This window comes from Rhinatrema bivittatum, chromosome 6 (assembly GCF_901001135.1).
Source record: "Rhinatrema bivittatum chromosome 6, aRhiBiv1.1, whole genome shotgun sequence".
In the NCBI taxonomy this organism is placed as follows: domain Eukaryota; kingdom Metazoa; phylum Chordata; class Amphibia; order Gymnophiona; family Rhinatrematidae; genus Rhinatrema; species Rhinatrema bivittatum.
In genome coordinates, this window is record NC_042620.1 from 59606497 (window position 1) to 59634387 (window position 27891).

General features: G+C 43.6%; 1 protein-coding gene across 1 annotated transcript in view; it reads right to left on the minus strand.

Moving 5' to 3' along the window:
- Nucleotides 1–27891, minus strand: part of LRP1B (LDL receptor related protein 1B) — a 3516099-nt gene that overhangs the window by 1844402 nt on the left and 1643806 nt on the right. The window contains 2 exon segments of the mRNA XM_029607894.1: nucleotides 18039–18228; nucleotides 21465–21684. Of these exon segments, the coding sequence (XP_029463754.1) occupies nucleotides 18039–18228; nucleotides 21465–21684 (410 nt within the window).

A 27891-nucleotide genomic window follows, 5' to 3' on the forward strand; every position in this document is an offset into this window, starting at 1 on the left:
AAGGCCCAGGCCACCCAAGTCCGGCAATATAACCAGTCTATGGTTCATCGGGTCTTCCAGCCGGGAGACCGCGTATTAGTGTTACTACTGACTTCAGAAAGTAAATTGATGTCCCGTTGGCAAGGTCTGTATGAGATACTGGAGAAAATGGGCCCGGTGGATTATAAAGTGGCCCAACCCGACAAACGGAAGAAGGCCCAGATCTTCCACGTGAATCTACTAAAAAAATGGGTTGCTCCAACTTGCAGTCTGGTTCAAGAAGAAGACTTTCGTCCAGACGTTTCACAAACATCCGGGCTCCAGATGATCCCATATGGGGACCAACTCTCCACAATGCAGAAAGTGGACCTAGATAAACTGGTGACTCGGAATATAGTATCTTCTCAAGTATGCCTGGGGGAACTCACTTAACTTGTCACGGCATTATTACAAACCCAGGAGTAATAGTTAAAGATCAGCCCTACTGGATTCCTGAAGCCAGGAGGCAGGTTGTAGAAGCTGAGGTGAAAGAAATGCTTTCACTTGGAGTAATAGAGGAGTCCAATAGTGAGTGGTCCTCACCCATTGTACTGATACCTAAACTGGATAGTAGTATCTGGTTCTGTATTGACTTCCGGAAGGTCAATGAGGCTTTGAAGCTGGATGCATACCCGATGCCCTGCGTTGGATGAACTTATTGAATGCTTGGGAACTGCCCAGTTCTTCTCCACGCTTGATTTGACAAAGGGATACTGGCAAGTTCCCCTGGTGCAAGTTCCCCTGGTGCAAACTGCGAAGGAGAAGATGGCTTTCTCAACACTAGATGGACACTTCCAGTTTACGGTCCTGCTATTCGGACTTCAGAGTAGTTAAATCACAAGCAGACTGTGATACATTACAGGAGGACCTTGCAAGACTTGAAGATTAGGCATCCAAATGGCAGATGAAATTTAATGTGGGCAAGTGCAAGGTGTTGCATATAGGGAAAAATAACCATCGCTGTAGTTACACGATGTTAGGTTCCATATTAGGAGCTACCACCCAGGAAAAAGATCTAGGCATCATAGTGGATAATACTTTAAAATCGTCGGCTCAGTGTTCTGCAGCAGTCAAAAAAGCAAATAGAATGTTAGGAATTATTAGGAAGGGAATGGTTAATAGAACGGAAAATGTCATAATGCCTCTATATCGCTCCATGGTGAGACCACACCTTGAATACTGTGTACAATTCTGGTCGCCGCATCTCAAAAAAGATATAGTTGCGATGGAGAAGGTACAAAGAAGGGCAACCAAAATGATAAAGGGGATGGAACAGCTTCCCTATGATGAAAAGCTGAAGAGGTTAGGGCTGTTCAGCTTGGAGAAGAGACGGCTGAGGGGGGATATAATAGAGGTCTTTAAGATCATGAGAGGTCTTGAACAAGTAGATGTGACTCGGTTATTTTCACTTTCGAATAATAGAAGGACTAGGGGGCATTCCATGAAGTTAGCAAGTAGCACATTTAAGACTAATCGGAGAAAATTCTTTTTCACTCAACACACAATAAAGCTCTGGAATTTGTTGCCAGAAGATATGGTTAGAGCAGTTTGTGTAGCTGGGTTCAAAAAAGGTTTGGATAAGTTCTTGGAGGAGAAGTCCATTAATGGCTATTAATCAATTTTACTTAGGGAATAGCCACTGCTATTAATTGCATCAGTAGCATGGGATCTTCTTAGTGTTTGGGTAATTGCCAGGTTCTTGTAGCCTGGTTTTGGCCTCTGTTGGAAACAGGATGCTGGGCTTGATGGACCCTTGGTCTGACCCAGCATGGCAATTACTTATGTTTCTTATGTTCTTATGGGGCTCCAGCTACCTTCCAGCACTAGGTAGACCGCTTGCTCCGCCCAAATCAGGGTTATGCAGCGGCCTATCTTGAAGAAATCATCATTTACAGTGGAGATTGGGAGACACATCTAAGGCAATTACAGGCAGTACTTACATGTATACAAAGGGCTGGATTGACTGCCAACCCCAAGAAATGTAAATTAGGGGGTCAAGAAGTACAATATCTGGGATACTCCCTTGGGAGAGGAAAAGTCCACCTGCAGGCGTGGAAAATAGAAGCAATTACCCGAGTCATCGGTTACTATCGACAGTTCATACCAAACCTTTCAGAAAAAGCAGAGCCCTTCACATGACTATTATAAAAGAAATCCCCAGAGAAGGTTAGATGGTCTGCAGAGGTGGAAGAAGCCTTCCAGGGTTTAAAGAAAGACATATGCTCAGAACCTGTTCTGCTAAGTCCGGTCTTTACTAAGCCTTTATAGTACAGACAGATGCATCAGAAGTGGGGCTAGTAGCCGTCCTCACACAAGAGAAAGAAGAAGAAGAACACCCAGTAGCCTTCATTAGCAGGAAGCTACTACCATGAGAGAGATGCTATTCAACGATAGAGAAAGAGGCCTTAACTGTCAAATGGGCCTTGGAGGCTTTTCATTATTATCTACTGGGCCAAACGTTCATGCTGGTAACAGATCACCAACCCCTGGTCTGGGTCGCTCGGAATAAGGAGTCCTATGGACGAATAACAAGGTGGTTTCTGGCACTCCAACCATTTGACTTTATAGTTCGACACATAGCAGGGAAGTTGAATATGAATGCAGACTTCCTTTCTAAGGAAGTCTCCATTGTACAGGCAGGCACTCAACTAAGGAAGATTGAGCTGAGGGGGAGGGAACGTGATATGATAGAAAGCCTCAGACTGCCTTAACGGACCATCTTAAGCTATCTGGCCCGGTCCACCTTAAGACAGACAGGAAAGGGATCCTCCGGTGGGGGCGTTTCCCTGAGGCAAGGGATACAAAGGTGAGGCCCCAGGGAGAGTTAGAGAGGCCCCAGGGAGAAGAAGGAAGCGGTAATACAATGCTGTGTTTGTTCTGGACATTTTCGTTGAGGTAAGCAGCCATTTTACTCCTCTTCTGTTATGTACTTTTGAAAATAAACTGATGAAAAGCAGACCATTCTCCAGCCTGGTCTGTTCTGTGGCCTACCCCAGCCGTAGACCACTCCAAGGGCATCACAGAAGGATACTTTAAATTATTAACATTGAGAAGACTTAAGCCATTCTTGGACCACTATGTTTATAGAACAGTTCTCCAAGCACTTATTTTTGCAAATCTAGATAATTGCAATACACTCTTCCTCTGATTGCCTGCCTCAACAATTAGACCATTACAGGTCCTGCAGAATCTGGCAGCTAGAATTCTTACAGGAAAAAAGAAATTTGACCATATTACCCCTGTATTGTTTTCTCTTCATTGGCTTCCAATAAATCACCAAATCCATTACAAAACCGCATGTATAATTCATAACCTAATTTATGGAGATAGAACAGAATGGTTGAACTTTTCATTAAAGCTACATGTACCCCAGAAGAATCTAAGATCTGCTAACAAGGCTTTACTATCTATTCCAATGATAAGATCTGCAAGACTGAGTCAAGTGCAAGAGCATGCAATGTCTATAGTGGGATCCAAATTGTGGAATACCTTACCAACACATTTGAGACTAATGTCAGATAAAAGGAAATTTAAGGCCGAACTTAAAACCTGGCTTTTTAAGAGCACGTACACAGAAAATGTCGCTGCCCGAAGGCTTCACTCCACCTACCTTTCCTTTCTTGCGACTCTTCCTGCTTTTCATGGCTGCTTGGCTGCCACGGAGTCCATCTGCCGTCCTCTCCGGCATCCCCAGACCGGCTTGGGTGCTGCCTCCCGCCATGCTCTTCAGGTACCTTAGAGCGCGCACGTCGCATGGCTTTCATTCTTATTTCCTCATTGGCGTGTTCCTCAGGGGCGTCCCCCTGTGATGATGTCACGCTGTCAGATATTTAAGCCTACTGTTTATTGCTAACCGTTGAGTTAGCAAGGGTGATCTTATGGATGGGATTTGCTCTCCGTACCCAGCTACTCTGCCTTCCAACTCCTATTGGACTCTTTCTGCATATGGGGTACCCACTCCTCGGGGGCCTCATTGTTTCTTTCAGGTCTCTATCAGGTAACCGATACTCGCTCCTCGAGGGCCCATGTTCTCTGACCCACTGCCTGCATCTATCTCCTCTTCTCCTTGGAAGAATTCGCTACAGACACCATCAGTGAGTACTATTATCATCTACTCCTCAGAGCTCGCTCCTCGAGGGCCTGCCTCCATTCCAGCGCCAGTGCCATCTCTTACGTGGAACCACTGTGTGAGTACTTTGCCAACAAGTCAGCTGCCTCAGTGTCCAAGGGTCCACCCAAACCTCACTAACTATAACAACAGGCAGTTGTCTAAAAAAAAGTTTTTAATGTTTGTTATTAGTTTTAGTAGAATCTATTTTAGTACTATCTTATGAATAAATGTTATCCTGTTTTTATACTGCTTTCTATCTTTTTTAACAGTTAAACTTTCTATTGATATATATATATATATATATATATATATATATATATATATATATATATATATATATATATATACCAAAAAAACCCCTTACATTAACAAATGTATGGGAGACAACTAGCACTTTTGTGATTTCAAAAATTTCAAAATAAGATGTTACTTAAAAAGAATCATTTCTTTATTGAAAGCTTAATCACCTGTCACTATTACACATATTAGATTTTCAACATATCACAAGATACATACACACTAAAATTTGCATAGAGTCCACTAAAGTATATCCCTCAATTCTCTCCTACTTCTTGCCTCAACTTTACCCTAGACGGACCTTGTACCTCCTGATCCCATTGATGTTAATTTGGGTCTTTGTGGGCGAATACACCTCTTACATCAAAAACCTTATATATTTTTCTTAGATGAAACCCGTATATCTTTCCGAAAATTATGTATCCTTGGTGTATTCCATTCAACCAGTTCTTTTATCCATGGATAAAAGAACTGGTTGAATGGAATACACCAATTCAACCAGTTCTTTTATCCATGGATAAAAGAACTGGTTGAATGGAATACACCAAGGATACATAATTTTCGGAAAGATATAGGGGTATCATCTAAGAAAAATATATAAGGTTTTTGATGTAAGAGGTGTATTCGCCCACAAAGACCCAAATTAACATCAATGGGATCAGGAGGTACAAGGTCCGTCTAGGGTAAAGTTGAGGCAAGAAGTAGGAGAGAATTGAGGGATATACTTTAGTGGACTCTATGCAAATTTTAGTGTGTATGTATCTTGTGATATGTTGAAAATCTAATATGTGTAATAGTGACAGGTGATTAAGCTTTCAATAAAGAAATGATTCTTTTTAAGTAACATCTTATTTTGAAATTTTTGAAAACACAAAAGTGCTAGTTGTCTCCCATACATTTGTTAATGTAAGGGGTTTTTTTTGGTATATTGCTAGTCATAGCACTAGAGACGATATTGCCAACAATTTTTTGATTGCTATATATATATATATATATATATTTATTTAGCTGTTATCACTATTTATTGAATATTCTATTGTATTTCCTAAATGTATTTAAACTGTAAACCATTATGAAGGCCATGGCTAATGTGATGGTATATAAAACAATAAAACCATAAACCATAATATAACTGATCCCAGAAATAAAGACATTCAAACATGAAATAAAAATGTGGCTTCTAAATTCTATCTGAATGCTGTGTCATCAAGAATTTATAGCTTAACTTAAACTCTATCTGAATGCAGTGTTAACAATAACAAGAACCAAAAAACAATACCAAGTAATGAGAGAACAAAGTACCTCATGACAATAAACATGTAAGTTACTAAACAATTCTCTATCTTACTAACTTATTGCTCCCTTCCTCAGTTGAGACGTAGAAGAACATGACCTTTAGATTCATATGACCCTATTGAGTTCTTCCAATGTATCTGTCACACCAAAAAATGTATCTTACCAAAGTATATGTAATACCAAAATGTAAAGTATGTGTTAGACCAATATGTGTTACACCATAAAGTAATGACCTAAAGGACAAATGTTACTTTTGTAAACCATTGTGATCTTCACTTGGAACGAGGGTATATAAAATAACTAAATAAATAAAATAAAAATAAAAATAATGAAAGGACTTGAAAAGGTAAATGTGAAATGGTTATTTACTCTTTCGGATAATACAAGGGCTGGGTATACTCATGAAGTTAGCCAGTAGCACATTTAAAACAACTCATAGAAAATTATTTTTCACTAAATTCTCAGTTAAGCTCTTGAATTTATTGCCAGAGGATGGGGTTAAGGCTATTAGTGTAGCTGGGTTTAAAAATGATTTGGATAATTTTCTGGAGGAGAGTCTATAAACTACTATTAATCAACAAGGAATAGCCACTACTTGTAGCCAATCTTAGCAGCATAGGATCTATTTAATGTTTGGGTACTAGCCAGATGCTTGTGACTTGGACAGGCCAATGCTGGAAACAGGATACTGGGCTTGATGGATACTTTGTCTGACCCAGTATGGCAACTTCTATGTTCTTATGTAAATATTTTGTAGGAAATGTTAACAAGAAAACAACCAAAGTAGGTGGGAACCCAAAATCACTGGTATACTTCAGAGACAATAATAGTGATTGGGGAAAAACTTGAAAGTTCACAAGAACTCAAAAAGATGTTCAAAGAAATGTTTTATTAATTTATAGAAACTGACATATTAAAGAATCCTGTTCACGGACCCCTGACACGGACTGTAGGGATGTGCAGCAGGGACGGATTCGTCCCATTCGGGATTTGGATTCGTAGGGCCCAAATCCATTGCATCCGTTCTTGAGGGCCCCTGATCTGTTCACATGTCAAAAATACATTTGTTCCCCCCAAAAACCCCATCCCAACCCTTTAAAGTCTACAACACCCCACCCTCCTGATCCCCCCCCCCCTCCCAAGACTTGCCAAAATTCCCTGGTGGTCCAGCGGGGGTCCTGGAACGATCTCTTGCACGCGGGTCGTCGGCTGCCAGTATTCAAAATGGCATCGATAGCCTTTGCCCTTACTATGTCACAGGGGCTATCAGTGCCATTTTGAATACCGGCAGCTGACAGCCCGAGTGCAGGAGATCGCTCCAGGAACCCCGCTGGACCTCCAGGTAGTTTTGGCAAGTTTTGGGGGGTCAGGAGGGTGGGGGACCTATTCATTGGTGATCCATTGTATTCGTGGGGGTTCACCATACGTTTTGGAACTCCCATGAATACAACGAATATGGCATATACATTGTGGATTCACAATATGTCGAAAACGAATGCACACCCCTAATGGACTGTGTTTCGATTAACTGAATTGGGAGGGACCAAATCTCAGTATAGTTAGTGCAGGGGCTTATTGGTGAGGTCAGTGCACAGCTTATTGACAGCAAATAACTTCAATGGGCAGGCACCAATCTATTCTGAATTTATATGAGACCCTTGGTCCCTGCAAGTTGCATCAACTCCACCTTGGACCCTTGGACCGAGGTGAAGTTGATGAAACCTGCAGGGATGAGTCCTGTACATCCCCAAAGTCAGCAGGAAGATCTGGATGAGGTAGAGGTCCAACTGGAGATTTGCCTTTAGCATCCTACATTCCCCTTCAGTTGAGCCTTTGTGTGCTGGGCCCGGCAGGTCTTAGGTGGGGGCCTCTGCTGACGAGCTAGAGATCCATTGAAAAAAGATCAGATATGGCATAGGTGAATCCAGAAGCATCCAGGTCAGTGGTAGGCACTATTCAAGGAGGTCTAGTAAACAGGCTGTGGTCAGTAGCAGGCAAGGTTCAGGGAGGTCCAGTAAGCAGGTTGTGGCCAGTAGCAGGTGAAATTCAGGGAGGTCCAAGTGGCATTGTGAGGTCAATACTGGGCATCCAGCGAAAGAGAAGGTGGGATGAGTAGGCAGGGCAGGAAGGTGAGCAGCAGAACAGGTGGTCAGACGTGGAGTTGTGGAACACTGAAAAACTGAAGGACTTACCATAAGAACTGAAGATAAAGAACTGGAACTGAGGAAAAATACAAGGAACTGGAACTGAAGATCACAGAAACTGAAGAATGCAGAGACAGGAATGCTCAGGCAACTCACACTACAAGGCAGTAAGAAGACCTTTTACTGAGGTGCCAGAGGGAAGTCTGCAGTGGCCTTGCATAAGCCAGAGAGGTGATGTCATCAGATGGTGCCTGCTGGGTTTTCCCGCCACTGGCCCTTTAAGAATGAGGAAGTCTGCATGCACCCTAGGAGGAGTGGGGCCCATAAATGGTGGTGGCATTCTGCTGTGAGGGTATTTGGTGGTATCCTGGAATGAGGGAGAATGATCAACCTGAGGGGTAAATACAGCAGTTCGCAGGACGAGCCCGCAGACTGCCAAATGCAACAGGCTTTTGAAAATTGTTATATTATATGCAATTTTTACATGTTTATCTACTTTGAAAATTCATGTGTTGCATCTGTTGGTCGCAGACGGCTGTGACCTCTCATGCTCACCTCTTTTTTCCCTGCACGTCGCTGAGACCACCCTACCGATAATGAGGCTCAAGGGGCTCCTCCCTGTGGGTAGAGACATCTCTCACCTCGGCCCGGGGTTCACAAGTTCCTATAAAACCATAACAGATTGCTAACTCCATGGACCCGCCTCAGGTCTCAGCCCTTCAGGCCATCCCTGGCCTGGCCCAATGTCTTGCTGAACAACAAAGGACTTTGGAGACTCTGGCTAATGCTTTTAATCAGCTAAATTCTCGACTGAATTCTACAGGAATGCCTGAGAAGGCCATTTCCTCTCCACAGGTGATGCCTGTACATCTCTCCATGCCCTTGCCAGCACCTACACGCTTTACAGGTGACCCCTTGTTATGTAGGGGCTTTTAAATCAGTGCTGTATGCACTTTCCATTGCAACCTACTTACTTCCCAGATGTAATCTCTAAAACTACGTATATACTGTCTCTACTAGACAGAAAAGCCCTGGCCTGGGCTTCATCTATCTGGGAATGAAATGACCCTATACTTAAGGACTTGACAGGATTCCTCATGCTCTCATATTCCATATTCGACGACCCTGCCCACAAGACTGTCATGGATCTGCTCTTCTTCATTTACAACAAGGTACCAAACATTTGACTGACTATGTTATTGAGTTTAAAACCTTGTCCTCAGAACTACATTGGGACCTGAGCTGTCTGCAGGCTATTTTCCTGGTAGGTCTTAACACCCGCATCAAAGATGAGTTAGCAGCTCGAGAACTCCCTGATACTTTGGATTCTCTCATTTCATACTCTGCCAACTCATAGAGCACCTACGGATCCTAACAGTTCGGACACCCACTCCACTACTATTGTCATCTATATATGGCAAGCCTTTGCCTGGTGGTGAGGTCTCCTACACCAGTCAACCACTTCACCTCCGCACTATGTCTCTACACTCTGAGACCATTACATTTCTAGTCCTGGATAAGGCCATACATCTGGTGGAACTCAGTCTACCATGGGTTCAAGTTCATTCACCCCAATTTGATTAGAGCACTCTGGAACTAGCTCAGTGGGGAAAAGCCTGCCATGGAAGATGTCTAGAGGCAGTGACTCCCATGCCTTGCTTGACTACTACCACTTCCCTTCTGGGATTGCCACCACAGTACCAGCCTTATCAGGATGTGTTTTCTAAATAAGCGGCAGATACCTTACCACCTCACTGATCCTTTGACCATGCCATCAACCTAGTACCAGGGTCCAAACCTCCTAGAGGAAGGGTGTACCCACTTTCTCTATCTGAGACAAAGGCTATGTATACCTACATTCAGGAGAACTTAGCTAAGGGCTTCATTCGACCTTCAAAGTCTCCAGTCGGAACCAGATTCTTTTTCATGGGTAAGAAGGCCGGATCCCTTCTCCCATGTATAGACTACCATGGCTTGAATGAGATCACGATGAAGGACTGCTACCCACTGCTGCTAATCTCTGAACTTTTTGATATGCACCAAGGAGCCAAAATATTCACAAAGCTGGATCTCAGAGGAGCATATAATCTTGTTTGAATATGCCGGGGCGATGAATGTAAAACTGCATTTAATACCCGTGATGGCCATTTTGAATACTTGGTCATGCCTTTTGGCCTTTGCAATGCCCTGGCTGTGTTCCAAAACATGATGAATGAAATCTTCAAAGACATGTTGTACGACTGCATAGTAGTGTATTTGGACGACATACTGGTCTTTTCCCAGGACCTCCAGACCACCAGTTGGATGTCTCCAAGGTTCTACAGAGACTCAGGGATAACCATATATATGCCAAATTAGAGAAATGCTCTTTCCACCAGGAGTCGGTGCCTTTTTTGGGATATGATGTATCCAGCCAGCGGTTCCAGATGGATCCACAAAAAACCAAGAGCATTCGGGTCTGGCCCCAACCTACTGGTCTAAAAGTTCTACGCAGATTCCTTGGATTCACCAACTACTATAGATCCTTCATTCATCACTACTCCACCTTAACCGCACCTCTTACTGCCATGATGCACAAGGGATGTGCAAGGGAGCCAATCCCTCGCAGTGGTCCTCTGAAGCCATTGCCACCTTCCAGGAACTCAAGAGGGTATTTCTTCAGGAGCCATGTCTATGCCACCCTGATCCTCAACCTTTCATAGTCGAGGTAGATGCCTCGGTCATCGGAGTTGGTGCTGTCCTCAGCCAGCACAGTGACACCCATACGTTCCACCCATGCTCTTTTTTTCTCTCAGCGCTTTTCCCCTGCCGAGCGGAACTATGGAATAGGAGATAAAGAGCTACTTGCAATTAAATTGGCTTTGGAGGAATGGCGCCCATGGCTCGAGGGTGCTCAACACCAAATAATGGTTTTTACTGGCCATACAAATTTAGAATATTTGCGTCACGCAAAACACTTGAACCACAGACAAGCCCGCTGGTCATTATTTTTAAACAGATTTTATTTCCTTTTGAGGTATCACCCAGCCGACATGAACAACCGTGTGGATGCTCTTTCCCGCTCATTCATGCCAGAAGATACCCTGGATACTCCACGGCATATCATAGACCCTCCAGGGTACTCCTTTCAGCCACACACACTGTGCCAGCAGGAAAAAACATGGTACCCCGGGTACTCAGGAAGAAGATCCTCGGATGGGCCCATGATTCACTCCTTGCAGGTCACCCTGGTCAATCTAGAACTCTGACCACCCTGCAGAGATACTATTGGTGGCCCTCAATGAAGGAAGATGTACGGACAGACATGGAATCTTGTTCTACCTGCGCAAGACAGAAACCACCTGCCGGTCGTCCCTGGGGACTTCTCCTAGCGAACCATGGACACACATATCTACGGACTTTATTGTTGCTCTACCAGTGTCCAGTGGTAACAACACTATATGGGTCACTGTTGACCATTTTTCCAAAATTCTCATTTTGTGGCATTACCCGGATTACAATCTGCCCCTGAACTGGCAAAACGTTTCATCCGCCACATCTTCCATGTACATGGCAAGATGTGGCGGGAGTGGACAGTGGAGTGGAAGGGAGTGGACAGTGGAGTGCCTCAGGGATCTGTATTGGGACCCTTACTGTTCAATATATTTATAAATGATCTGGAAAGAAATACGACGAGTGAGATAATCAAATTTGCAGATGACAAAAAATTGTTCAGAGTAGTTAAATCACAAGCAGATTGTGATAAATTGCAGGAAGACCTTGTGAGACTGGAAAATTGGGCATCCAAATGGCAGATGAAATTTAATGTGGATAAGTGCAAGGTGATGCATATAGGGAAAAATAACCCATGCTATAATTACACGATGTTGGGTTCCATATTAGGTGCTACAACCCAAGAAAGAGATCTAGGTGTCATAGTGGATAACACATTGAAATCGTCGGTTCAGTGTGCTGCGGCAGTCAAAAAAGCAAACAGAATGTTGGGAATTATTAGAAAAGGAATGATGAATAAAACGGAAAATGTCATAATGCCTCTGTATCGCTCCATGGTGAGACCGCACCTTGAATACTGTGTACAATTCTGGTCGCCGCATCTCAAAAAAAATATAATTGCGATGGAGAAGGTACAGAGAAGGGCTACCAAAATGATAAGGGGAATGGAACAACTCCCCTATGAGGAAAGACTAAAGAGGTTAGGACTTTTCAGCTTGGAGAAGAGACGACTGAGGGGGGATATGATAGAGGTGTTTAAAATCATGAGAGGTCTAGAACGGGTAGATGTGAATCGGTTATTTACTCTTTCGGATAGTAGAAAGACTAGGGGACACTCCATGAAGTTAGCATGGGGCACATTTAAAACTAATCGGAGAAAGTTCTTTTTTACTCAACGCACAATTAAACTCTGGAATTTGTTGCCAGAGAATGTGGTTCGTGCAGTTAGTATAGCTGTGTTTAAAAAAGGATTGGATAAGTTCTTGGAGGAGAAGTCCATTACCTGCTATTAAGTTCACTTAGAGAATAGCCACTGCCATTAGCAATGGTTACATGGAATAGACTTAGTTTTTGGGTACTTGCCAGGTTCTTATGACCTGGATTGGCCACTGTTGGAAACAGGATGCTGGGCTTGATGGACCCTTGGTCTGACCCAGTATGGCATTTTCTTATGTTCTTATGTTCTTATGGCATGCCTAAGCACATCCTCTCAGACCGCGGAGTACACCACCAAATTCTGGAGATCTCTCAGTAAGAAGTTCGATATATCTCTAGATCTCATGTCTGGGTACCATCCACAAGCCAACAGAGAGACCAAAAGGATGAACCGCACATTAGAGCAGTTTCTCCAGGCCTACGTCAACTCCAGACAAAGGTCCAAACTGCTCCCTTGGGCAGAGTTTGCCCTGAATTCACATTCTTCAGCTTCTACGGGATCGTCGCCTTTTCAACTTGTCTATGGATGCCAACCTTTACCTCCATTACTGATGCCTTTATCAGTATCCTCCCTGGTCACTTAAGCTTCAGCACAGGAGCTGCATCAGTTGTGGGAACACACTAAAGGGCTTATTCAAAAGGCTGGCAACAAGCAAAGAAGTTTTATGATGCCCGTCACAGAGCTGCTCCACAACTTCAGCCCGGGGATAAGGTATGGTTAAGTACCTGCTTCATTCATCTGAAACTACCTTCAGCCTGATTTGCACCTTGGTACATAGAACTTTTTCCTATACTCCGTTGCCTGGGTCCAGTCCCGTATAGCTTGCAGTTACCATCATCCTTAAAGATCCACAATGCCTTCTATATCTCTCTCCTGAAACTGCTCAACTTATCAGAGTTTTCTAAGAAGACACCTGAGCCGCAACCTCTCTCCGCTGAAGAGGACATTATCTACCAGGTGAATGACATCCTATATGTGCGGAAACATGGAAGACGCTGGGAGTATCTTATATCCTGGGAAGGATTCGGAACAGAGGAAAATAGCTGGGAACCTGCAAGTAACATCCTTGACAAGGATCTGATCAAGCAATTCCACCTGGCTCACCCTAGGAAGCCAAAACCCCTGGGAAGGGGCCCTAATAAGGGGGGGTACTGTTGTGCCTGTCTGTCACAGATGGCTGAGACCTCTCATGCTCACCTCTTTTTTCCCTGCACCATCAATCATAGGAAGAATGGCAGCCTCAGCCAACCTACGCCAACCTCCCCAGTGTCCCGGGGACGGCGTGGGCATTGCCAACCACCATCTTACTTCCGGAATCACCTAGGCGCGCATGCAGGGCCTACTTTTGTATAGGTTATGGCTGGATCCTCGGGGGCGTCCCCAGGTTATGGCTGGATCCTCGGGGGCATCCCCTCCCGATGACTGGTGTACTTAAGCTGATCGGCCCACTGCTAAGACGAGTTAGCAAGGAGATAACTCATTGTTAAATCCGCTCCATTTCTTGGATCTTCAGTTCCAGTTCTCTTCATAGAATTTGAGACGCCCTGGGTAACCACTCCACGGGGGCCCTTTCGCGTCTTGGCTATCCGCTCCTTGGAGGGCCTTCCCACCTTGGACTTTGCCTGACCCGCTCCTCGGGTCTCTCACCTGGAACTTCCTTGTGTGAGTACCATCTTCAATACTACGATACCTTCATTGCTGAAGCCTCCATGGTATACCCCGTGCCTCGGGCCACTAGCGTTCTTCAGCATCATTGCTTCTACACTTCTTCTGCTGAAGGGTATTGCTGCACCTACTCAAGATCCTCAGCTTGGTTCCTGTATCTCAGACCTCATCTACCTCGTCACCTACAGTACAGTTCCTCGGCATACCCCGCGCTGCACGCCACCACCAGATACGTACTTCTAAGGTAACTCCACCAGCCTGCAGGAATTTCATGTGCCCCGCGCTGCAGGTCACTACTGGATCTTCTGGAGGAAAGGAGGAGGAAAGGAGGAGCAGGGGTGATATGATTCAGACTTTCAGATACATGAAAAACTTTAATGATCCAAAGACAACGACAAACCTTTTCAGACGGAAAAAAATCAGCAGAACCAGAGGTCACGAGCTGAGGCTCCAGGGAGGAAGACTAAGAACCAATGTCAGGAAGTATTTCTTCACGGAAAGGGTGGTGGATGCCTGGAATGCCCTTCCGGAGGAAGTGGTGAAGTCTAAAACTGTGAAAGACTTCAAAGGGGCGTGGGATAAACACTGTGGATCCATCAAGTCTAGTAGGCGTAAATATAGAGGAGGTGGTAAAACACTGCACAGAGCGGTAGTAGCCACAGAGGCATTCACGGAGCGGGATGCCAGTGGCCAGTAGTTGTTCCACCTTCAGGCAGCAAAATACTGCACGGAGCGGCAGTAGCCACAGAGGCATTCACGGAGCGGGATGCCAGTGGTTTGTGTTCCACCTTCACGGAGCGGAAGGTTGGAGGGCTGCCATCTCCAAAAAAACAAAAAACAAAAAAACCAAAACAAAAAAACAAAAAACAAACAAACAAAACAGAGGTGGGTAAGAGTATGGGGCATTGGTGTGGCCGTTTATTGCGGCAGTTGCTACCCCTGATTGAGCTGGATGTTCATTGGGATGCGGATACGGCACTGCTCTCTGCATTGGTGGAGGGGTGGAAGGGAATTGGGGCCGGAGGGTGCTGGAAGCCAATAGTGACGGGGGAGGGGGAGAAAAAAAAGCGGGGGGAAGATTAAAAAAAAATGGATAAACTGCGTAGCTAGCTGGGCAGACTGGATGGGCCGTTTGGTCTTCTTCTGCCGTCATTTCTATGTTTCTATGTTTCTATGTTTCTCATCTGCAGTATCACCCTGGGAACATCTTATTGCTATTTGAACTGTGTTTGCTGCATTTCCTGCTCCTTGAGTTATGCCTAATCTTTCCTCTCCAATAAAGTCTATCTTACAACTGTGTTCCACGTTGCTGGGACCATGCCCACCATGGTGAGGCTCACGAGGCTCCTTCCTGTGGGCGTAGACAACTCTCACCTCGGCCCGGGGTTCACAAGGTCCTATAAAACCATGACATCATGCCTATGCTAACAAGATTGTTGCAAAACTATTCAAAACAGCTGTTTATAAGCATATAGAAAAATATGTTCATTAAAGCATACAAAAGGGAACACAGACTTGCAGTTGTTTTTGAATAATATCTGCATTAACACACTGACTGTAAAGTTAGTAAAGTAATGCAAAACTTGCATGTCATGAACATGGACCATATGCTAATTAATGTGCACTGATTAGCTGATATTATCAGACCATGCAAATATCAATGAATCTCGTGAGCTTATTAACACATTAAAAATGCTAACATGAATAAACTATATTGCATGCACTAATAGCACATTTGTTACACATTAATGCTTACAAAATCATTAGCATACTTTAGTACATTGGCTTACACAGTCTGCTTCATGAGATGTGAATATAAATTCTTCATCTTTGCCTAAGATTTTGAAACTGCATATCAATCACATTTAGCACTCTACCTCTTGTCACTATTGGGGACACAAAACTGTTTGGACTTTAACTAATGTGGGTGGATTAAATCTCCTGTAAAAAAAAAAAAAAAAAAAAAAAAAAAATATATATATATATATATATATATATATATATATATATATATAGCTACCTATCTATCTATATAAAACTCCGTTGAGAATGCTCGGAATTAGATTACATTTCTAGGTCCTTTCTATTTTGCTATGAGCCCGATTTATTTATTAATACCCTTAACAGAATGCATGGGTATAGCCTGATGGAGTAGCAGTTATTTAAGAAAAAACTAGCTGGATAGACTGGATGGACCACTTGTGTTTTTTTCTGCCAAAATTTATTGTTACTATGTTACTACTGTAAAATAAATGTTTAGAAAAACCCACAACATTGCAATTATTTAGGAGGCCAGTATATTAACCCACATGATTTCCCATAGGTTAGTGGCCTTATTCATGCAGAAGTTTTCTATGCATGCAAATTAGTTGTATAGAAAGTTTCCATGTGAATCTAAGCTCTGGGGCCATCCGAGGAAAAATAAGTACATCTCACAAGTGATCTCTTATACAAAAAGTAGTATGTGAAGATGTCTTCATTGCAAGTTTATTGGTTTTTGCAGAACTCTGAGATAATGAGTTGCTTTGCATAATATTGCACTGCATCAACTCATTATCTCATATTTGTAACAAGCCTTTGAATGCTGCAGACATTCGGCCCGATTTTAAAAGGGCCATGTGCTTAAAAACTGGGGGTTACGCGCGTAGCCGGGCTTTGTGCATGCTGTGCACATTTTAGATCGGGCATGGCCACGCGCATAATCCCTGTTATGTGCAGAAGTACCGGGCCCTGCAAATGGGGTGGTCTGGGGGGGGCATGGTCTGGGTGGGGATGGCTTGGGGGGCAGGACGGGACAGCGCATGCAACTTACTTCAACTCAGGACACAAAGTAAGTTCAAAAACAAAAGGGACAGCTAGGTTAGATTTAGGGGTTGCAGTGGAAAGGGAAAGCGGTAGGAAGAGTAGGGCTAAGGATAGGAAAGATCCCTCCCAGTCTGCCCTTTAATTGGAGCGGACTGTGAGGGAACTGGGGACCGGTCAATGTTATAAGTTTCCCTCCCCTGTGCGTGCGAATCGCAGGCCGCTGCACATGCGCACGCATATTTTAAAATCTGGTATGCATGTGTGGCCGTTGGATTTTATAACATGCGCGTGCCAGCACATGTATGTTCTAAAATTGGTGCATCCATGTGTGCGTCCTGGGAACTGCGCACACATGGATGCGCGTGCGCATATTTTAAAATCTACCCCTTAATATGTGCAAGGGGACCATTATATGATTTCTTTTGCAAACGGGCCCTTTAAAAACATGCAAAATCCCAGAATATTGTTGTTTTTGTACATATTGGACATTTTGCATATTTGAACATGCATATGACTCTTTAGTACTTTAGCATTTTAATACATAGTGGGGTAGATTTTATAAACTTACGCGCACGCGTACTTTTGTTCGCGCACCAGGCACGAACAAAAGTACGCCGGATTTTATAAGATACGCGCGTAGCCGCACGTATCTTATAAAATCCAGGGTCAGCGCGCGCAAGGGGGTGCACATTTGTGCACCTTGCGTGCGCCGAGCCCTACGCATGCTGCCCGTTCCCTCCGAGGCCGCTCCGAAATCGGAGCGGCCTCGGAGGGAACTTTCTCTTCACCCTCAGCACCTTCCCCTCCCTTCCCCTACCTAACCCACCCCTCCTGGCCCTATCTAAACCCCCCCCCCTACTGTTGTCGGCAGAGTTACGCCTGCCCGAAGCAGGCGTAACTCTGCGCGGGCCAGCGGGCTGCTGGCGCGCCATCACCCAACCCGGGGGCTGGTCCGGAGGCCTCAACCACGTCCCCGGGCCGGCGTCACATCCCCGACATGCCTCCTGCCCTGCCCCGAAATTTGTGCCGCCCACTCGGCACGCCCACAACACGCCCCGCTTGCGAAGCCCCGGGACTTACGCACATCCCGGGGCTTGTGCGCGCCGCCTAGCCTATGCAAAATAGGCTCAGCGCGCGCAGGGGGCTTTTAAAAGGGTCACGCACATAACTTATGCGCGTAACCCTTTTAAAATCCGGCCCAAAATGTTATTAAAATATTTTTACATTTGTTATGATATGAGCTACCAGCAAAATGTAGATTATTATTTTATACCTTGCTGTTTTCTGGGATTGTAAATCTGAAGTCCAAACAAAGGTGGTTTTTCACTTCTTAGAAGAGTCACTTTTCTAGTCATCAAATCCAGTTGAAAAATAGATCCATTCATATAATCTGTCCAAAAAATGAACTGTCCATGATGTGATAATCCAAATGGGTGATTCAACTCTTTTCCACTATAGATTACCTGCAGTGAATTGAAAAATGAACTGAAAATGATATTCATCTTGACTCTTTTCCCATTTTACTTTTTCAAAGTCTGTTAATGTTACTAAAATATGAAACCATCACAAGATGCACTATTAAAAATTAATATAATTCAATATATTTTACAAATCAAATCTCTGCTATGGGTATAAATAAAAGCCAATGAACAAGGAGTATGTGATACTTTTTTGGACCAGAAACATTTGTGAATCACCTTCCAGAGAAATGTCCCCTTCATTAGGTGCAGTCAGGGCCGCCATCAGGAATTTTGAGGCCCCATACAGCCAATATGCCGGCGCATACTGTCTGACGCGGCGGTGACGTCACAGCCGCGTCAGACAGTGAACGCTGGCAGGACAGAGCGCGCGGACGAGTCTCTGTCTGCGGTGCTCTGTAAATCAATGCTATGCGTGTCTAAAAGACAAGCATAGCATTGATTCTCTCCCTTCTCTGGGGCCCGCACCCAGGGCCGGCTCCAGGTTTCAGTAGGCCCCAAGCGCACCTGCCGCCTGGCGGCCACCGCTCTCAACGAACTGCACCTCGGACACGATGATGTTGTCCTCCAGAACGGAGCCGCAGCCCGTACACACCGCATCGCCCCGGGCCTGGTCGATATCGATGTCCGTGCAACCGCAGTTCTTACAGGCCCGGATGCTCATGTCGCCGGCGACGCCGCCACATCGGGCGGAGAAGGTGAGCGCAGCAAAGCGGCTCCGCGAGCTCGGAGTCCGGGCGCGGGCGAGAACCAAAAGCCGGCAGTGCAATCCTCCTCACAACCGGCGTCTGCAGCGCACGTTACCGCACAGAGGCCAAATCCCGCCCCATCTCGCGAGAACTTCTCTTCCGGCTTCTAGCCCGCCTTCTCCTGCTGACGCATACTAAAGCGGCCGCAAGCTGCCCTCGGCAGCTTCTTCACGGGACCTAGTTGAAGGCTGTCGCGGTCTCGCCGCACAGCTCAAGCGAATGAACAGCGTGCCGTGATGTCTCACATCCAGATAGCCAATGAGGAAGTGGTTTACCTCCCCGCCGCTTTTCTACCATCCCGGAGATCTACTGCCACATATGGGGGCCCGCAGCCTGCGGGCCCCCATATGTGGCAGTAGATCCTGTGGCCCCATACTGCAGGCCTAAGAATACTGCCCTGATGGCGGCCCTGGGTGCAGTGCAGTTGCTCTGACCTGATAAAGGAAGCATATCTCTCTAAATCTTGTCACTAATATATTAAAAGGTGAATTTTAAAAGCTTTGCATGCATATCAGTTAGGCGATGTGTGCATGCAGAACTCAGGCTTATGCACACAGGACCATCTATAAAAGCACCCATGTACCCCTGTAATTGACGTGACAGGCACATCTCCAACGTTTCCAAAAAAGAGTAGGGTGTGGGCATGGTCTGGGTGAGGCATGGGTGTTCCAGGGCCTGGCCAAGAGACGTGCATGTAAATATTTATGCCTCCCAGCATGCGCCAAGTTCCCCTGCTGCATAACTTTACTTCTGCTATGGATTATGTACAAGTTAAAAAATAAAAGGATTGAGCCATTTCTGAGGGGTTTAAAGGGTCTGGAGTGACTGGGGGGCGTGTAGGCTAGCAAACTGGAGGGGGTTGGAGGACTGCTGGCTGAACTGGTAACTGGGAATGGTGTAGGCATGTGCCCCTTTTAAAATCCCCCGATTTATGTGGTAGAAAATGGATTTGCATGGGCCCACTTAAAATTTGGCACATGTTTGCACGTGGCCAGGCTATTTTATAAAATGCATACATATAAAAGCAAGTATGTTATAAAATAGCCACGTCCATGGGTGCGGGCCGATGCATCTATGCACATTTGTGCCCATGTGCTGGTTTGAAAGTTACCATCCTTGTTAGTACTACTATAATTTCTTAACAAATCTATAGTGCCACTTGATGTATGCAGCACTATATAAACAACAAAAACAACACACAAAATACATTCCTTTCTCAATAAAGCTTACAAGTGCATCCAGCTGGAAAGCACGGAGTCAGAGAATGGCAGTAGAGGAGAAAGGACTAGATAGGAGTGAATTGTCTGATGAGTGGAGTGCATGAGGAGGGGTGTAGAAAGAGAAAAGAGAGAAGAAGTAATCAGGCAGAGTGAAGGCACTTGTAATGAGTAAGTGGACCTTGAACTATAAGTGGAAATGAATAGGGAGCCAATACAGTGACTTCAGAAGAGGGGTTATATGTATGTACTGGTTTTGGGAAAAGATAAGTCATGCAGATACATTTAGGATGGATTCTAATGGGGTGAGATGGATCACTGGGAGACCTGTGAGAACCAGGTTGAAATAGTCTAAATGGGAGAAGATGAGAGAGCGGATATGTGTCCTGGTACTGTGCTCAGACATAAAGAGACTGTTATAGAGAAAGAAATGGCACATTTTAGCTGAGTTTTGGATATGACAGAGAGAGAGGTTACGAGCTGAGGGGATCGGGGGTTGACCATGTTATCCACAGAAATAAAGAAAGGAGAAAGAGGAGAGGTAGGCTAAGGGGGAAAGATAAGGAGCTCAGTCTTAGTCATGTTGCGCTTAAGGTGATGGTGGGACATCCATGCAGCAATGTCAGGCAAGCAGGCTGCTAACTGAGACTGGATTTCAGAAAAATTCCTGGTGTAGAGAGGTAAATATGAGAGTCATTGGTATAAAAATGATATGGAAAGCAATGAAAGGAAATCAGAGTACCAAGACAATTAGTATATAGGGAGAAGAACCCTGCTCCCAAGCTCCACATGTCTTCATTTCATCTGAGCCTCCGAGCTTCCTTGCCTTCTTGAAGCCATCAGCCTAGTCTAAGGCTGAGGTCTCGTCTTGTTCCAAACTCCAGTACCATCGCCTGTCCTCGACCTCTGTCCGTCCTGTCTCATCTATCGCTACCCAGTGGCAGGTCCAAAAGGGCTATTGAGTGGTTGGAGGGCTACCCCAGAGACCAGCATTGCGTTGTTGACCTTTATTTATTATATATTCAAATGAAATAATATGACTTTCAAACTATTGTATTCTATGGTAAGAGGTTTGGGTAATTTTATGTTACATAAAATTTATCTTTGTTATAAGTACATTAATCCAATATTTTCAAAACTTTTCATAATAGACCATATAGTAGGCTCAAAAGAAAATTATAAACTGAAATTCTCTTGTAAAATATTTATGTGAAAAGAAGTCTGCAACCAAAAAAAGCAGCATTTTTCCATTTACCTTTCTGTCTGTTCCATTCAAAAATATTCTTTCAATATGATCATAATAAGCATCACACCAGTATAATGCATTGGTATCATAATCCAGAGTTAAACCATTTGGCCACAGCATTTTTGATGTCACAAATATCTGTCGATTAAATCCATCCATCCATGCTTTTTCAATTCTTCCTACATTGTCATCTATTTCATCTTCTTCCCAGTCTGTCCAATACATCCACCTAAAAATGTACAAACATAGTATGACCATTCAGTTGTTAGCATTCTCCACAGAAATGTGTGAAAATACCCTGTGACCTTAGCTGAATTGGTGTTTGGTTTATGCATTTAATTTCTTTTCCCCTACTTACTGAAGTAAAGAATAAAAAATAATTTCTCTTCTAAAACCTCAATATAATTTTCCTGCTACTGTGGATATCTTCTCTTCACGATGATGATATCATTAATATTATAGGGCTGGATTTTAAAAGGGAAAAGCCCCCTGCATGCGCCGAGCCTATTTTGCATAGGGTCGGTGGCGCGCGCAAGCCCCGGGATGCCTGTAAGTCCCGGGGCTTCGCAAGGGGGGCGTGTCGGGGGCATGCCGGGTGGCCAGTGCGAATTTCGGGGACATGACGCCGGCCCGGGGGCATGGTCGAGGCCTCCGGACCAGCCCCCGGGTTGGGTGATGGCGCGCCAGCAGCCCGCTGGCACGCACAGAGTTACGCCTGCTTCGGGCAGGCGTAACTCTACCGACAACGGTAGGGGGGTTTGGATAGGGCCGGGGGGTGGGTTAGGTAGGGGAAGAGAGAGGAAGGTGCGTGGGGGGGTGGAGGGAACGGGCAGCGCGCGTAGGGCTCGGCGCGCGCAAGGTGCACAAATGTGCATCCCCTTGCGCGCGCCGACCCCGGATTTTATAAGATACATGCGGCTACGCGCGTATCTTATAAAATCTGGCGTACTTTTGTTCGCGCATGGTGCACGAACAAAAGTACGTGCGCGCGTAAGTTTATAATATCTACCCCATAGTGTTTATGGAATATACTAAGTGAGTGAAAGTGCAAGAATACAAAACACACATACAAACACTATATATATATATAATTTATACAGATATAATAAAAACACAAATGAACTTTCCATGAAATATGTAATCAAGGAGAAAGTGAATCAGATATATAATCCTCCAATATAAGCAAAAATATTAAAAATCTCTTTGACATACCATACTCTTAATTATGACTGATTTACCAGAAGCAAATTAAGCAATAGTTCAACAATGCAATAACAAATTCACTTCAGTGATCAATACCATAGCTCCTCTTAAACTCAACCCCACAAGACTTCCTAGAAACTCCCCATGGTTACATGAGGGTTGTCTTCTCCTCAAGCAGCATTCCCATCAATTTAAATGAACATGTCTGAAACACAAAATAGACATTAACCTCAGTATTTGCAAGGAATATGCAGAAGAATATTAATCAGCCAATCAACAGACTAAGAAAGACTACATCTCCAAGCAACTATAATTATCTATAAACCAACCAGATAAAATTTTCAAACTATTACAGAATTTCTCCAAACCAGAATCTTAAACAGCCATCACTACTACATGAGATCACACAGCAGAAGACTTTACAAAATTTTATATGGATAAAATCCAAACTATACGTTCCCCCTATGATGCTTCTCCCTCCACCCTACCCCAGCTTTCCCCAGATAGTACCACTCTCTCTGACTTGCCTCACAAATCTGATTCACTTTTTTGAAGGTGTTAATAAACACGTAGATAAAGGTGACCCGGTAGATGTAGTGTATTTGGATTTTCAAAAGGCACTTGACAAAGTTCCTCATGAGAGGCTTCTAAGAAAAGTAAAAATTCATGGTGGTGATGTCCTTTTGTGGATTACAAATTGGTTAAAAGACAGGAAACAGAGAGTAGGATTAAATGGACAATTTTCTCAGTGGAATGGAGTGGGCAGAGGATTGCCTCAGGGGTGTGTATTGGGACCCATACTTTTCAATATATTTATAAATGATCTGGAAAGGAATATGACGAGTGAGGTAATCAAATTTGCAGATGATACAAAATTATTCAGAGTAGATAAATCACAAGCAGATTTGATAAATTGCAGGAAGATCTTGTGAGAGTGGAGAATTGGGCATCCAAATGGCAGATAAAGTTTAATGTGGATAAGTGCAACGTGATGCATATAGGGAAAAATAACCCATGCTGTAGTTATACAATGTTAGGTACTATATTAGGAGTTACCACCCAAGAAAGATATCTAGGTGTCATAGTGGATAACATATTGAAATTGTCCGTTCAGTGTGCTGTGGCAGTCAAAAAAGCAAACAGAATGTTGGGAATTATTACAAAGAAAATGGTGAATAAAACAGAAAATGTCATAATGCCTCTGTATCGCTCCATGATGAGACTGCACCTTGACTTCATCTATGAATCTGTTTTATTGCAGAAATATCTTGGCTACTTTAATCTATTTTACTTTTTCAAAAAAATATTGATAATTTTAAGTGATTGCTTATCTCTTTTAATTTCACTTATCGAAAAAAAATGTTTCTCTATGCAAGAGATTAGTAAAAAAAAAATAATTAAAAAAGTAGCATTTCATAAGTGCAAGTAGTAAACTCAAATCATTATGAAAAAGAAATGATAGGAACAATTATTTGTTTTTCTCTCTCACTTTTCTCCAGACCTTAGTATTAATGAAAGTATGATATTACTTTATAACACATTGTTAATAACAAAAAAAATCTATACTTTGGGCTTTAGGTTACACAATAACTTTGCTTGGAATTTCATTCACTTTAACTTGGGTTCCTATCATAGATTTCTGCACGTCACTTGTCTTTAAATTACGCAGGCAACCTTTCAGGCATGAGTTAATATTCCCCTCACACAACGAAGAAATACAGTACATCATAATAAATCCTAAACATTTATGTGCTTGTAAAAGCTCAATTGCTTTTATATTTTTAAACTTGTGAAGTTACATAAAGTCTGTCACAAACATGCCATTAAATATGGCTAAGTAGACTTCTAGAATGCCATCATTTCTTCACTGCTTATCTCCAAGGACACTCTTCTAGAGATAATTAAAAAAGTCATAAGAAACGACGTTCCCTGGAAATAACATTGGACAGTATCCTGGCAAAGGAAACTAGTAGTCATTTTATTAAAAATGTGCAGTTGAGCTATCACTTCACAAATTGAAGAGTTATAAGAGGTATCATCACAATTCCATATATTTAATAGTTAGGAATCACCAATTTGGAAACTTTTGTCAAGTAATATAGGCAGGAATTTAAGCCAAATTTTCATTGCTACTGTATGACTTCAACTGATTATTCCTTTCAGAAGTCTTTTCAGTATTATTTTGAAAATAAACTAAGAATATAAATTAAACTAAAAATAGTGCATTTTCATTAGCCTGCTACCACCTTGAGAACACAAGGACGTTAATCCTGTAATATCATGAGTAAATTATGTGGCAACTATGCACATAAAGTTTGCTTTGAAAATTATGTGAAAGTATGTGCAGAAACATAGCCACACAGAGTTACCTTGCAAGACATAATGGGGCAGATTTAAAAAAAGTACGCCCATGCGTACTTTTGTTCGCGTGACCGGCGCAAACAAGAGTACACCGGATTTTAATAGATACGCACGTAGCCATGCGTATCTTTTAAAATCCGGGGTTGGCGCGCGCAAGGCTGCGCAAAATCGGCAGCCTGCACGCGCCGAGATGCGCAGCCTGCCTCCGTTCCCTCCGAGGCCGCTCTGAAAATGGAGCGGCCTCAGAGGGAACTTTCCTTCCATCCCCCTGCACCCTCCCCTCCCTTCCCCTACCTAACCCAACCCCCAGCCCTATCTAACCCCCCCCCCCCACCACCTTTGTTTGAAAACTTGCGGGCACCGGTGGGCTGCTGGCACGCCATCACCTGACCCGGGGGCTGGTCCGGAGGCCCTGGCCATGTCCCCGGAACGCCCCTGGGCTGGCACCACGCCCCTGACATGCCCCCCGGAATGCCCTCAAACGTTTCACTGCCCCCGACACACACCCCTAGCAAAGCCCTGAGACTTACACGCACAGGGGGAACTTGGGGCAGGTTTTCAGGGGTACGCGCGTATCTTACACTCGTACCCCTTTGAAAATCTGCCCCAATATGTTCATTTGAATTTGCATGCATACTTTTTAAAATCAAAAGTATGAGCGTAAAAGCAAACTCCACTGCAACTCTGCCCTGGAACACTTCTTTTTTGTGCATACATTTATGCTTGCAAAGCAAGGTAATTTGATAACAAGCCATTTTTGTGCATTCATTTCTTTGAAAAGTCTGCTCTTCAAAAGGAAAAGATTGAAAAAACATGTTACTATCTAATAAAAACAATAGAGGTGTTGGGACAGGGCCTATTCAATATCTTTGTGAGTGACATTGCAGAAGGGATAGAAGATAAAGTTTGTCTATTTGCAGATGATACTAAGATCTGTAATAGAGTGGCCATGTTGGAAGGCCTAGAGAGAATGAGAAATGATTTAATGAAGCTTAAGCAGGGGTCATAGATATGTCAGCTGGGATTCAATGCCAAGAAGTGCAGAGTCATGTATCTGGGGTGTGGTAATCCAAAAGAGCTGTATGTGATGGGGGGAGAAGGGCTGTTGTGCACAGAGCAATAGAGGGACCTTGGGGTGATATTTATTTTATTTATTTATTTAACATGTTTTGTATACCGTATATTTGGTTTTGCCATCATAACGGTTTACAGGAAAAAATTAGGAGAATAACAGAGTTTTAACATAGCATTTCATAGATAAAGTTGGTTAACATTATTGGAAGTAATAGTAGGGTTAGCTTTTATATAGGAAACAAAGTTCTTGGATGACTATTGTAGATTTCATGGTTGTGTTGATCTTTCATGGGTTGACAGGGTGGTATCTTTGTTTTCTTGTTGTTATCTGGTTGGGAGTCTGCTGGTGTTGGTGATTAAGTGCATCCGAGAATGCTCTGGTAAAAAGCCAGGTTTTTAAATCTTTTTTGAATGTTTTGGTGTCAAATTGAGTTCTTAGATTGTGGGGTAAAGAGTTCCATAGAGATGGGCTGGCGATGGACATAGCTCTCTCTCGGGTTGATACTAGATGCGTGATTTTTGTGTGAGGAATTTTGAGGAGGCCTTTATTCATTGAGCAAAGGTTCTTTTTTGAAGCATGTAATTCAATGTGTTCAGTTAGCCAGTAGTTTTGTTGTCCTGTGATTATTTTGTGAATAATTTTGTGATAGTGTCTAGCAATCTGAAGATGATGAAGCAATGTGTCAAAGCAATTGCTAAAGCCAGAAGAATGCTTGGATGCACAGACAAATAACCAGTAAGAGGAGGTGATAATCCCCTTGACCAGGTCCTTGGTGAGGCCTCACTTGGAGTATTGTGTTCAGTTCTGGAGACCGTAACTCAAAAGGGATAGAGACAGGATGGAGGCAGTCCAGAGAAGGGTGGAAAAAATGGTGGTGGTGGTGGGGTCTCCATCAAATTACTTATGAGGAGAGGGTAAATGACCTAAATTGTATACCCTGGAGCAGAGGAAGTACAGGGGGTATATGATACAGACCTTCAGATACCTGAAAGGTTTTAAAGATGCACAATCGACAAACCATCTCCATTGGAAAGAAGTTAGTAGAACTAGGGAACACATAATGAAACTCTAGGAAGGACAACTCAGAAGCAATGTCAGGAAATATTTCAAGGAGAGGGTGGTGGATGCCTGGAATGCCCTTCCAGAGGAGGTGGTGAAGACAAAAACAGTGAAAGATTTCAAAGGGGTATGGGAAAAACACTGTGGATTCCTAAAGGCTAGAGGATGGAAATGAGGAAAAGGGTGCATGGGGGTAATTTGCTGGTTTGAAGGTTACTACTCTTAACCAATAAGCCTTCATAATGTTGATGCAACTCCATTATTACTCTCTGCTTTAACGGCAGGGGGGAAAGAGGAAAAGGAGAATTAGATTCAGACAGCAACCAACAGGACATTGAATTTTATGGTCTGGGAAAACAAATAAGCATGGGGGTAACTTGCTGATGTGGCTGTTACTACCCTTAACCAATATGCCTGATAATTTGGATGCAACTCCAACATTGCTCTCTGCTTCAACGGCAGGAGGTAACAGGGAATTGGACTCAGATAGCAATTAACAAGGGCCCTGACTTTGATGGTTTGGGAAACTAAGTATGGGGGTGACCTGTATGGCATGGCAGATGTACCATAAGCTTGCTGGGCAGACTTGATGGACCGTTTGGTCCTTTTCTGCCATCATTTCTATATTTCTATGTTTCTATAGTCAGTTTGTTTTCCTGCCTAAGTACACACAGTACATTGACTGGGTCTGATTCATCTGGGTAAGTTTTTAGCTAGATAAAACTTACTCAGATAAAT